Source organism: Megalops cyprinoides, chromosome 4 (genome assembly GCF_013368585.1).
Source record: "Megalops cyprinoides isolate fMegCyp1 chromosome 4, fMegCyp1.pri, whole genome shotgun sequence".
NCBI classification, from domain to species: domain Eukaryota; kingdom Metazoa; phylum Chordata; class Actinopteri; order Elopiformes; family Megalopidae; genus Megalops; species Megalops cyprinoides.
Window position 1 is genome coordinate 585,771 of NC_050586.1, and position 12,495 is coordinate 598,265.

The 12,495-nt window shown below is 53.1% G+C and overlaps 1 protein-coding gene across 2 annotated transcripts; it reads left to right on the forward strand.

Moving 5' to 3' along the window:
- Window positions 1–922: 922 nt before the first annotated feature.
- LOC118776382 (erythrocyte band 7 integral membrane protein-like) lies at window positions 923–11,127 on the forward strand. Of its 2 annotated transcripts, none has more exons than XM_036526706.1 (7): window positions 923–1,251; window positions 4,747–4,862; window positions 5,248–5,320; window positions 8,303–8,385; window positions 8,924–9,127; window positions 9,541–9,675; window positions 10,925–11,127. In XM_036526706.1, exons 1-7 carry the CDS (start codon window positions 1,191–1,193, stop codon window positions 11,111–11,113), a joined length of 861 nt encoding a protein of 286 aa, XP_036382599.1. In that variant the 5' UTR covers window positions 923–1,190; the 3' UTR covers window positions 11,114–11,127. The 2 variants fall into 2 exon arrangements, with proteins under 2 accessions (XP_036382599.1, XP_036382600.1); XM_036526707.1 differs by having other exon boundaries at window positions 4,753–4,862.
- The last annotated feature ends 1,368 nt before the right edge of the window (window positions 11,128–12,495 follow it).

Sequence of the window (12,495 nt, forward strand, 5' to 3'; positions counted from 1 at the left end):
TTTTACATTTTAATGAGTTACATATTCCCACCACCACCCGTTTTAGGAATAAATTATCTTTATTAACTATACTTTTTTGGGCATACCTACTTAACTTTTGTGATTCAGTCATATTTTTGCATTCATATTCTATGTCAAATCACAGTATCAGTTTTCTATTTCTTTTTGCAAAAACTCATCCATGTCCAGGTGAGGCAGGGGCAGTACGTGGTTTGGGGTTGGGGATCAGAAATCGACGCATGATACTTATGCCTTTCTTAGGCTACGCACAAACATGCACTCAAATAAGAACAAGCTAGATACCCGAGCTAAAAAGCCTACCTAGCCAGCTAGTATTCATCGTGGTCGAGAAATCTAATAAATCCTGAAACGATTGCAAAAATCTAAACTGAAACGGTTCACATTAAAACAATGAACCAAAAGATGGATTATCACAAAATCAGACTGTGCCTGATACTAGACTTCTCCTTGCGTAATCGAGCTAGCTACTTGACAAGTAACAAGTTTGCGACCACGGTTAAAGAGACAAAGGCGATTGACTTGTTTCTGATTTTTATGCTGCCCAACCAGCCAATCAAAAACTAGTGGGAAAACAATTTGGAAAAATGCAATTACGAAGTAAGAAATACTTTGTTAATCCAGATGGAATTTTGAGAAATGATTGGTTACCAGACGTTAACAAATGAAAATAAAACGTAACGTTTTTGCTTGAAGGTATGCGTAGAGGGAGGAAGGGGGGCGGGTGGGGCGGTGTAGCCCGACCCAGCACCCCCTTGTATCCGGCCTTGTCTAGTTTCAGGTTAACACAAGTTAACTTGTGGTAGGGCTTGAACAGTGTTATGCTAACAGTCACTGCTCTGGGAGTGTCAGCCTGGTCTGACACTGTTGCTCGTTTAAACTGAATGGATACACGTTCATGTTCTCTTGTGCTGGAAGTCGTTCTGAATAAGAGCGTCTGCTGATTTAACGTGATGTAATGTAACGTAAACAGCACAAAAAGCTCGACCAACTTTCCGTCAGCGGCGCGGTGGGAGCGGCGCACCAACTCGCCGTAAATGTGCTTTCGGCCAACGGAAGTGGAGAGGCAGAGTTTGTTCAGTCTGATGCTGAGACCAAGTAGCCTACAGTCTGTGTACAAGATCTAGCCTGCTTACACTGTTTAAAGCATTGCTGTAATTTCACTGGAAAACATGGATGGCGACAGGGAAACAAAGTCGATGACAGCAGCGAAGCGACGGGAGCGTCAGGCTGGTAAGAAGCGAGTATAATAGCGAGTTTATTATATTTATTGTTGGCGCCTGTGCAAATCGAGTAAACATTCCTCCCTTGTTGCTTCCAGCTGTATTCCAACTAAACAATAGTATCTGTTAACATTTTGGCTGTTTTATGGGTAGCTGTAAGATACTGGCAAAAAACCTTTTTTTTTTTTAAATTAAAGTCTGTTAAGCAAAGTGCGTCGGTTTTGTTTTTATTGTCTGACTCGCAAACAAGAAAACGCCGCTCTTTACAATGGTAACAAATGATCTGATGTAGCGACTGACTCGGTTTGTATGAACAGAACGCGACATTACCGAAACCATGTACGGCCACCGCTAATATCCCTATATACAATATTATTGCTATACCCCGTAATGGTGCCAATAATTTATATATCCTGTAAGCGCAGTATCCCGAAAAAGCCTTGTAAAGTAGACATGAATATCGCTGTTTGGGATAATGCGCGCATACGGACATGGCTGCCACATTTTTTAAGTGCTAGTTCCAACATGCTAAAAATAAAATACTAAAGTGGGCGGTGCTACAACGCATTTCTGTGACAATGCTGTTAGTACTATTTTTCCACTCACCGTTATGCATTGGAAATGAAGACAATGCCTGAAAGGAAAAATGTAGGTCTGTGTGTGTCGAGACAAACTAAACGCAATGAAAACGATCGTAAAGGAGCGAAACAAGTAGATGCGACTTGAATGAGAAAATGGTCGGACGCTTTAGGCCAGGGAGCACAAAGGGCCGCAAAGCCGCAAAGAGTACATCTGCCAAACAAACCCTTTATTCGCCGTTAGACATGCCGGCCGGTGGTCAGAGGATTTTGTTTGTTTCGACAAGCTCATTGAATTCACTTGCAATGAAATACAGCAAATTAAGCCTACACAATTTCTGGAGGATATTTCAGGCAATCCATGTTTTATTTAGTATCATGTTAAAATGTTATTTTGTCTCTTGTGCTTCATACATACCTAAATATTTAGTTTCACTACATGACTGAAGTTTTTCATTTTTCTGCCTTAAATCTTGTCAGTTTCCTTTATTTTAAATGTTGCAGATTTCATGCTGGTGGGTGTGTTGGCATAGGCGTGTTGGGGGTGGGTGTGGTGGGGTAGGTGTGTTGGAGTGGGCGTGTTGGGGTTCGGTGTGTTGGAGTGGGCGTGTTGGGGTTCGGTGTGTTGGGGTTGGGCGTGTTGGAGGGGGTGTGTTGGAGTGGGCGTGTTGGGGTAGGTGTGTTGGAGTGGGCGTGTTGGGGTTCGGTGTGTTGGAGTGGGCGTGTTGGGGTTGGGTGTGTTGGGGTTCGGTGTGTTGGGGTTGGGCGTGTTGGAGGGGGTGTGTTGGAGTGGGCGTGTTGGGGTAGGTGTGTTGGAGTGGGCGTGTTGGGGTTCGGTGTGTTGGGGTTGGGCGTGTTGGAGTGGGCGTGTTGGGGTTGGGCGTGTTGGAGTGGGCGTGTTGGGGTTCGGTGTGTTGGGGTTGGGCGTGTTGGAGTGGGCGTGTTGGGGTTGGGTGTGTTGGGGTTGGGCGTGTTGGAGGGGGCGTGTTGGGGTTGGGTGTGTTGGAGTGGGCGTGTTGGGGTTGGGTGTGTTGGAGTGGGCGTGTTGGGGTTGGGCGTGTTGGAGGGGGCGTGTTGGGGTTGGGTGTGTTGGAGTGGGCGTGTTGGGGTTCGGTGTGTTGGAGTGGGCGTGTTGGGGTTGGGTGTGTTGGGGTTGGGCGTGTTGGAGGGGGCGTGTTGGGGTTGGGTGTGTTGGACTGGGCGTGTTGGGGTTGGGTGTGTTGGAGTGGGCGTGTTGGGGTTGGGCGTGTTGGAGGGGGCGTGTTGGGGTTGGGCGTGTTGGAGTGGGCGTGTTGGGGTTCGGTGTGTTGGAGTGGGCGTGTTGGGGTTGGGTGTGTTGGGGTTGGGCGTGTTGGAGTGGGCGTGTTGGGGTTGGGCGTGTTGGAGGGGGCGTGTTGGGGTTGGGCGTGTTGGAGGGGGCGTGTTGGGGTTGGGCGTGTTGGAGGGGGCGTGTTGGGGTTGGGCGTGTTGGAGGGGGCGTGTTGGGGTTGGGCGTGTTGGGGTTGGGTGTGTTGGGGTTGGGCGTGTTGGAGTGGGCGTGTTGGGGTTGGGCGTGTTGGAGTGGGCGTGTTGGGGTTGGGCGTGTTGGAGTGGGCGTGTTGGGGTTGGGCGTGTTGGAGGGGGCGTGTTGGGGTTGGGCGTGTTGGAGGGGGCGTGTTGGGGTTGGGCGTGTTGGGGTTGGGTGTGTTGGGGTTGGGCGTGTTGGAGTGGGCGTGTTGGGGTTGGGCGTGTTGGAGGGGGCGTGTTGGGGTTGGGCGTGTTGGGGTTCGGTGTGTTGGGGTTGGGCGTGTTGGAGGGGGCGTGTTGGGGTTGGGCGTGTTGGAGGGGGCGTGTTGGGGTTGGGCGTGTTGGAGGGGGCGTGTTGGGGTTGGGCGTGTTGGAGGGGGTGTGTTGGGGTTGGGCGTGTTGGAGGGGGCGTGTTGGGGTTGGGCGTGTTGGGGTTGGGCGTGTTGGGGTTGGGCGTGTTGGAGGGGGCGTGTTGGGGTTGGGCGTGTTGGGGTTGGGCGTGTTGGAGGGGGCGTGTTGGGGTTGGGTGTGTTGGGGTTGGGCGTGTTGGAGGGGGCGTGTTGGGGTTCGGTGTGTTGGAGTGGGCGTGTTGGGGTTGGGCGTGTTGGGGTTGGGTGTGTTGGGGTTGGGTGTGTTGGACTGGGCGTGTTGGGGTTGGGTGTGTTGGAGGGGGCGTGTTGGGGTTGGGCGTGTTGGACTGGGCGTGTTGGGGTTGGGCGTGTTGGAGGGGGCGTGTTGGGGTTGGGGTTGGGCGTGTTGGAGTGGGCGTGTTGGGGTTGGGTGTGTTGGACTGGGCGTGTTGGGGTTGGGCGTGTTGGGGGTGGGCGTGTTGGGGTTGGGCGTGTTGGAGTTGGGCGTGTTGGGGTTGGGCGTGTTGGGGTTGGGCGTGTTGGAGTGGGCGTGTTGGGGTTGGGCGTGTTGGGGTGGGCGTGTTGGGGTTGGGCGTGTTGGGGTTGGGCGTGTTGGAGGGGGCGTGTTGGGGTTGGGTGTGTTGGAGTGGGCGTGTTGGGGTTGGGTGTGTTGGGGTTGGGCGTGTTGGAGGGGGCGTGTTGGGGTTGGGTGTGTTGGGGTTGGGCGTGTTGGGGTTGGGTGTGTTGGGGTGGGCGTGTTGGGGTTGGGCGTGTTGGAGGGGGCGTGTTGGGGTTGGGTGTGTTGGGGTTGGGCGTGTTGGGGTTGGGCGTGTTGGAGGGGGCGTGTTGGGGTTGGGCGTGTTGGAGGGGGCGTGTTGGGGTTGGGCGTGTTGGAGTGGGCGTGTTGGGGTTGGGCGTGTTGGGGTTGGGCGTGTTGGGGGTGGGCGTGTTGGGGGTGGGTGTGTTGGGGTTGGGCGTGTTGGGGGTGGGCGTGTTGGGGTGGGCGTGTTGGGGTGGGCGTGTTGGGGTGTCCCCGCGTAGCCGCACAGCTTCAGGGTGTCCATGTCTCAGCTGCAGATCTGGAGAGCGGGGACAATGAAATCGGCATGTGCGGGTGTCTCCTGGTGCTCTTCTCCATCCTGCTCACCCTGGTCACCCTGCCCCTCTCCATATGGATGTGCATCAAGGTACCTGCCTCTCCGCCTCCGTTTCACACACGCAGAGTGTTTTTGCTCTTCTCTCAGAGCTCCGTTTGGTGTCTCTGCCGTCAGTCCTGTGATGTTGCTGCTGCTTTGATGTCTGCTGCTCTGTGAGTGATTATCACGGTGTGCGGAGGGGCTGACAGCTGTTTCCATCAGATTTCTGCCTGTGGCACTTAGAAAGTAACAATGCAACATCAAAGCGTCACACATACCTTTGGCCTTTTGATTTTATTGAGGCCAGTGTTTCCATAGCAGTTATTACACAGTTACTTCCTGTACCATCCTCGGAGGGCAGTGCATATGTGCTGTGATTGGTTCCGGTGCTGAGCAGTGGCTGTCTACTGACCCGGTTTCTCTGCGTTCTGCTCAGATTGTGAAGGAGTATGAACGGGCCATCATCTTCCGCCTGGGCCGAATCGTGCGAGGAGGGGCCAAAGGACCAGGTACAGCCCCCGCGGGCCGTGTGAGTGAGTGTGTGAGTGTGCGTGCGTGCGTGCGTGCGTGCGTGCGTGCATGTGTGTGTGTGTGGTGGAAGGTGTTTATTGTAGGGTGTTTGGGAGAGGATGTGGCCTGGCTTCCCACGGTGCTAAATACTAATAATGGTGTGGGATTTCCAGGAAACATGTCCACCCAGAACACCAAGCCATTGTTTCAGCTCTGAAATGTCCTCATTGCTCACTGAAGTGTAGTAGATCACTCACACACCAATCATCACAGACAGTCAACCCCCACCCCCCACTATTGTGTTGCAGACATATTTCCCTTTTTAAATCGTACAGAAGTATATTATTTTAATTCACTTACTGAACAGCATGTTCAGTTAGAATCAAATTTCACTCCAGTTTCAACCTGAGATCAGGATTACTGAAGAGATAACCTGCAGGATTTCATGCCTTTCATAAGAAGTAGGAACCAAATTTGACTATTATGTTATTATTTTTTTATTGTTTAACGTTTGCTCAATGCTGTGTATTTGTTATGTGGTGAAATGACACTCCTGAGGGACAGTAGCCTGCAGACAGATCTCACGGGCACTGTGGGAGTTAGTCCTGCAGCTTGTCCCCGCTGCGGTGAGGGGGGCAATGTCTCGTTTTCGGCGTGTGGCGTGTGCTCAGTCCCACTAACTTCCTGTGACCCACTTTATTTCAATAGTTTCAAAGAGATTTTTACCAAGGAAATGTTTACCATCTAGGCAGCTTTGTGCTAGCCACAACATAGGAGCAAATACCTTCAGCAAATGCAAGCACACCGAAGCAGGCCAGTTGAAGCAGCTCATCAGCTCCGAGCACAGCATGTGAGGTTGCTCATTGGCTGTGAGTTGGTTGGTTGGCTGAACCCGACTGGTCTTGGCTGTTTGCTCTCCTGGCTCAATGCGTGACAGTACCATGCAGTGGGACGCACATGTTCACCACTGCCAGCATTTACAGTGGAATTTCAGCTTGTGCAGCGCGGGTTCCATCCCAGACATGTCCTCAGCTGACAGCGACCTGGAGCCCGCAGCAGCGGAGCCGCCCCGGGTGGGTGGGACAGCGGGGGTCCCTAGTCCCGCCGCTCTCGGGCGCCCGTGAGTCGCTTGCGGATCAGTGGGACAGCGGGGGTCCCTCGTCCCGCCGCTCTCGGGCGCCCTGCTCGTGCAGTAGCGCTGATCCTCCAGTGCACTCCCGTTCCACTGTAGTGCGCTGTGCGACTCGCAGTGTGTAAAACAGCTGTTGGCTGCGTGTGAGTGTGTGGGAGGACTGCGTTAGTCTCACCTCAGTGCTCCTGTCACAGTGAGACCAGGTGACTGCCGTGTACAGTTCCACTGTGGACAGGTGTCTTTAACATTGACAGTAGACCCATACCATACCATACCATGTGCTCAACAGCTGTAATGGAGCTATTCTCTCTGGCCAGCTGTTGGAATGGCCTCATGCTCACTGCATAACATTTACAGAAGAAACTACTGTGTAACACAGGCAGGCTGTCAGCTGCATCTGCGGAGATGATGAAATGTTGATGTCCAGAAATGAGTGAAGCTGTTGAAACAGCCTCAGTATTGGAAAGAGGGACTTCACTTCCTGTTCCTTTGGGTAGTGAACATGTTCTGTAAAGACAGACAACACCCTTTTTCCACATCCACTGGAGCCGTAAGACAGAAACGCAGAGTGTGCTACGCAGAGTGTGCTACGCAGAGTGTGCTACGCTCAGGCTGACTGACAGAAACGCAGAGTGTGCTACGCAGAGTGTGCTACGCTCAGGCTGACTGACAGAAACGCAGAGTGTGCTACGCTCAGGCTGACTGACAGAAACGCAGAGTGTGCTACGCAGAGTGTGCTACGCTCAGGCTGACTGACAGAAACGCAGAGTGTGCTACGCAGAGTGTGCTACACTCAGGCTGACTGACACAGAGCAGCTGCTCTGTGGTCAGCAGATTCCCGATGATTCAGTCCTGTGGGGAATGTGTGAGAGAGCTCACAACAGGAAGGACGCTGTTTACACAGCCGGGGTTACAGGAAGGCAGTGTGTCCATTTTTAAATGCACAGAAACCCAGGAGGCCAGGGCAGAGAAAGAGCAGCAACTTTAACATCTGTACGGTGTGCCTTCAGCATCTGAAACCCTCCGGTATGTGGCAGTGAGGCGTGGTCACTGTGAAATGTCACCTGAAGTAAAAACATGTCAGATGGAAACAGAAACATATAATCTTGTGTTGCAATGCTGATGTGTGGATCTGTGACAGAGCACAGTGAGTGTGCAGGAGTTGACCTTTGACTGTTAGCCAGGCAGCTGAAGCAGCTTCTCCCTGCTGTCTCTGCTGCATGTGAGCGTTCCTGCCGGAGGCGTCCCTGCTGTGACTGTGACTGTGATGTGACTGTAACGTGACTGTGACTATAACGTGACTGTGACTGTAATGTGACTGTGATGTGACTATAATGTGTGACTGTGACTGTGACATGTCTGTGACTGTAACGTGACTGTGACTGTAATGTGACTGTGATGTGACTATAATGTGTGCCTGTGATGTGACTGTGTCTGTGACTGTGACTATAATGTGACTGTGCCTGTGACTGTGCACACGAGCTCCCGCTCAGCCTGGCTGCAGTTCACCTTAAGGCATTGCTGGAGGTCTGAGGGCTGAGTTTCGTTATGAAGCCGCAGTGGGTGACAGGGTGATGGCAGGGTAATGAGCACAGAAAACAGCGCCGTGGTGGGAAGGTGCATCTCAGACACATCTGCCAGACGGAAACGCGGACGGACAAAGGAGGTTCCACAGCGTCTGGGGACACTGTGCCCCCCGCACAGCAGCAGCAGATGGGCATTTTCGTGTTGATGTATATTTACATCTACATATACATTTACATCTACATTTACATCTGCGTGTATACAGACGAGGAGGCCTGACACATATACAGACAGGGGTTTGTCAGGGTTTGTGTCTGTTCTGCAGGTCTCTTCTTCATCCTGCCCTGCACCGACACCTTCGTCAATGTGGACATGCGCACCATCACCTTTGACATCCCACCCCAGGAGGTGAGCTGCAGCCCCGCCCCCTAAAGCACTGTCATTTTGGAAGGATGTGGTGAGTCTGAAGCACAGGAGGGCCTAGCGCAGGGCGGGAGCTTGCATATCGTGTGTTACGCTGCGTGACAGTGAGGCACTCAAACACACCCGGCACAACAGCTGAGACGCTGTGTTCACCTTCCAAACACGAGAGCCAGGAGGCAGCAGAGAGCCGAGCTTCACACAGCGATTCACACACACCTGAGGCAGGAGACAGCAGAGAGCCGAGCTTCACACAGCGATTCACACACACACACCTGAGCCAGGAGGCAGCAGAGAGCCGAGCTTCACACAGCGATTCACACACACAGCTGAGCCAGGAGGCAGCTTCTGTTGCTCCAGTACAGTTTGTTGCTACAGGGGTTCATAGTATGTAAACTGTAAACTGTGGAAATAAACCTTGGATACACGGTCTGCCAAGCAAATATAATAATAACAACAGTAATAGTAATAATAAAGGATGCTGATGACCGGTGGTTTGTTTGCCCCCGTGTCCCCCCCCCCCCAGGTTCTGACGAAGGACTCGGTGACGGTGAGTGTGGACGGGGTGGTGTATTACCGGGTGAACAACGCCACCCTGGCGGTTGCCAACATCACCAACGCGGACGCAGCGACCCGGCTGCTGGCGCAGACGACCCTGCGCAACGTGCTGGGAACCAAGAACCTGGCGGAGATCCTGTCGGACCGCGAGGAGATCGCCCACACCATGCAGGTAGCACACAGCACAGGCTTTCAGCCGAAAACCGCATGGCGTTAGCAGTGATGCCTCGTCGGCTCGTTCTGCTGGGCGGCGCAGGGGAGACGGCTCTCTGCTCAGGACTGGGGGATCCTGCTGAGGGGAGGGGGGGTGTGAGGGTTCGAGCGGTGAGCTGGAGGACGTCAGCCGACAGCAGTCCCTCCACAGGGACGGGCTTTCGCTGCTGTCTGCATCTCCTCTGCACCACTTGTTGCAGAGATTCGATTTCACTCTAACTTCTGTGTTTGAGTAGAAAGGCAGGCAGTAGGTTTGTGTGCTGTGAGGATTAAGGAGCATGTGGGTCTGCGTGGCCTCGGGGTGCAGGGAGCAGCAGAGCGGGTGTTCCTGCCGTTTGGGGGGGTGTGACGTGCCCCTCTCTCTGCCCGCAGGCCACCCTGGATGATGCCACGGATGAGTGGGGCATCAAGGTGGAGCGCGTGGAAATCAAAGACGTCAAGCTGCCCCAGCAGCTGCAGAGAGCCATGGCAGCCGAGGCGGAGGCGGCGCGCGAAGCCCGGGCCAAGGTACCGCCCAGAGCCCCGCCCAATGCACAGCCACGCCCTAACACAGAGACACGCCCCGCTGCCCGCTGACACACCTTGACCTGCCCTTACCCACACCCACTCTGCTGGGACACACATCACAAAGCCTGAACGCACTGACACAGCCTGATGAAGACGGACAGACTGGCACAGTCTTGCCCTCATTCTCAGCCCTCCCCTGGTGCTGTCCGATGTGTGAACGCCAGGCCCGGTTTGGATGACCGCAGTGGGACAGCAGCGAGCTGGACGGGTGGGGTGGTGGTGTCTGAGCTGGGCTTGGAGGTTGCCAGTTCGATTCCTAGCAGTGGCAGCAGTGACCTTGAGGGACTGCTTTAGTGACATGAACAGGTGCCTAAGGGAAGCGATGTGTGAGGGAGGGGCAGGAGGGGTCAGAGGTTAGGGGTTAGGGCCTGCAGCTCCAGAAATACCCTCCCACCACAGGGGCTGGACTCAGGGGCTTAACCCTCTTTCACTCATAGCGTTTGGGCTGCCTGGATTTTCCCTCTCCCACACTCTCTGCAGTGCATTGCAGGCTCACAGGGGTGTAGCTGGGAGGGCTTGTGTTTCGGGGTGCAGCGGCTCTGGGGTTTAGCTGGGAGGGCTGGAATTGAAAGGGCCACAGTAAACAGGCACCGCCCCTTCCCTTGAGTCAAATGAAACAGATCCCCAGTGTTGCCTAGCGACAAGTTGTCGTGGCTCCAGCAACCTTTCATTTAGTACAAAGGAACAGAAACAAAACAGGTCCCAGCACCGGCCGCTCACTGAAACTCAACCCATATAAAGAGCCAGGAGATGCACCAGATACTCTACCAACGGGCGAGGAAACTGACCCAGCACTGCAGCATCAAGAACCACAGCCAGTACAGAGCACAGGCTGTACGGAGCACAGGCTGTACAGAGCACAGGCTGTACAGAGCACAGGCTGTACGGAGCACAGGCTGTACGGAGCACAGGCTGTACAGAGCACAGGCTGTACAGAGCACAGGCTGTGCGGAGCACAGGCTGTACAGAGCACAGGCTGTACAGACTGCTGCCAGCACAGGTGTAGCAGGGCTGTTGTGAAGCTGTCCTTTCTTCCGTAATGGGGTATTCTCCCAGGTAGCTGGAGGACTGAGTGTGAGTGCCACTTAATGACTGAGCCTCTGTCTCTCTCTCCCTCTGCACTGCACTCTCCCCCTCTCTTCCCTCTCTCCTCTCCCCCGCTCCTCGTTTGCGCTGGCGCCCCCTGCAGGTGATTGCGGCGGAGGGTGAGATGAATGCGTCGCGGGCGCTGAAGGAGGCGTCCATGGTGATCGCCGAGTCGCCCTCCGCCCTACAGCTGCGCTACCTGCAGACCCTCAACACCATCGCCGCCGAGAAGAACTCCACCATCATCTTCCCCCTGCCCATCGACATGATTCAGGGCTTCCTGAATCGCTGAGCCCAGCCCTGCAAAGCGGTGGGGGGGGGGGGGGGGGGGGCGTGTGGGCGTGTCAGCGAGAGCGTCAGCCTCCTGTGCTTTAGGTAATGCATTTATACTTGTGCTCAGTTAGCTGCTGCCGGTCTCGTCAGGTCTGATGTTAGCTTTAGAACACATACAGGTCACTGCTCCTTTTGCGTTTGCTGGAACATTGATCTGCTGCAGACAGCAGTACATGCATACAGATGCATGCATAAAACCAGATCTACATATAAACATACAAGCTGTTTACTTTTGCTTACCTCAGGGTGTCAGTGATGTGCCATTACAACATATTTTTAATATCTATTGTACTGCTTTTTGTAATAAGACTGAAAGGAATGTATTTCTTTTAAAATAACAGCAGCTAAAACTACTAAACCTGCCACATACAGGACTAACCAAAGCCTTACTCTTTGTGCTTTACTGCCCTTCTGAAGCCATACTCTGAAGTTTATGCATTGAAATCAGGAAGCTGATACCTTTCAGTGGGGGTCTGGCTGCAGCTGGTGTGTGTTGGATGTGTCCAGTGAAAGTGTGTTACTGACAGTTCTGATTCTGCTGCATTTATTGCAATTACTGTAGATCTGGATGTAGCTAAATCACCCGCAGTGCAAAGCAGTGATTAAACTGCTTCAGGGACGTAAGCCCTGTTTGCCTCTGGCCAGTCAACAGGCATTTACCCATCATCCTTTGCTGCATTACATCATCAGCCATAACTTGCTCAGGGGCTCTGTCACACCCCCCCGCCCCCCGCAGACAGAGGCAGCAGCTGCTGTTCCTCTGACATGCGTGGATCAGTGCCTGGCTGCAGACATGCTGTTTTCTCTGAAGTGTAATAGGTCCTTTCTGTTCCTGTGACGTGCTGATCCCAGATTAGTGCTGCCACACCTCCTGCATTATATCCATGCCAAAGCCACTGTGATTACACTCTGCTACTGCTGCATATGTAAAACCACCAATCAACCAACCAATCAAAATACAAATGTTGCATGCATGTTTTTTTTTTAAAAATATAACCATTTACTGTTGACATGGTGTCCAGTCCTTTTTTCAGGCTCAATAAGAACATCTCCATATGCTGGGAAAACGTTAAAATGTCAACATGTTGATTAACAATATGAATATGAAGCATTTAAAAGACAAGAACTGAAATGAGACTGAATTTGCTGAAGCTTTATTGTTCTTTAGGACAGCTGGCTCTAAGCACATCAGAAATGTGCACACAGACACCACACAGGAGCTGGCCGGTTCAGTACACACTGGAGGGGGTCTCACATCCAGAGTGATTCTGCACATCGCTGCCGCACAAAAAGGTTCATCTGCATAATGCAAATAAATCGTGTCTCCCTGTTGTAACAGTC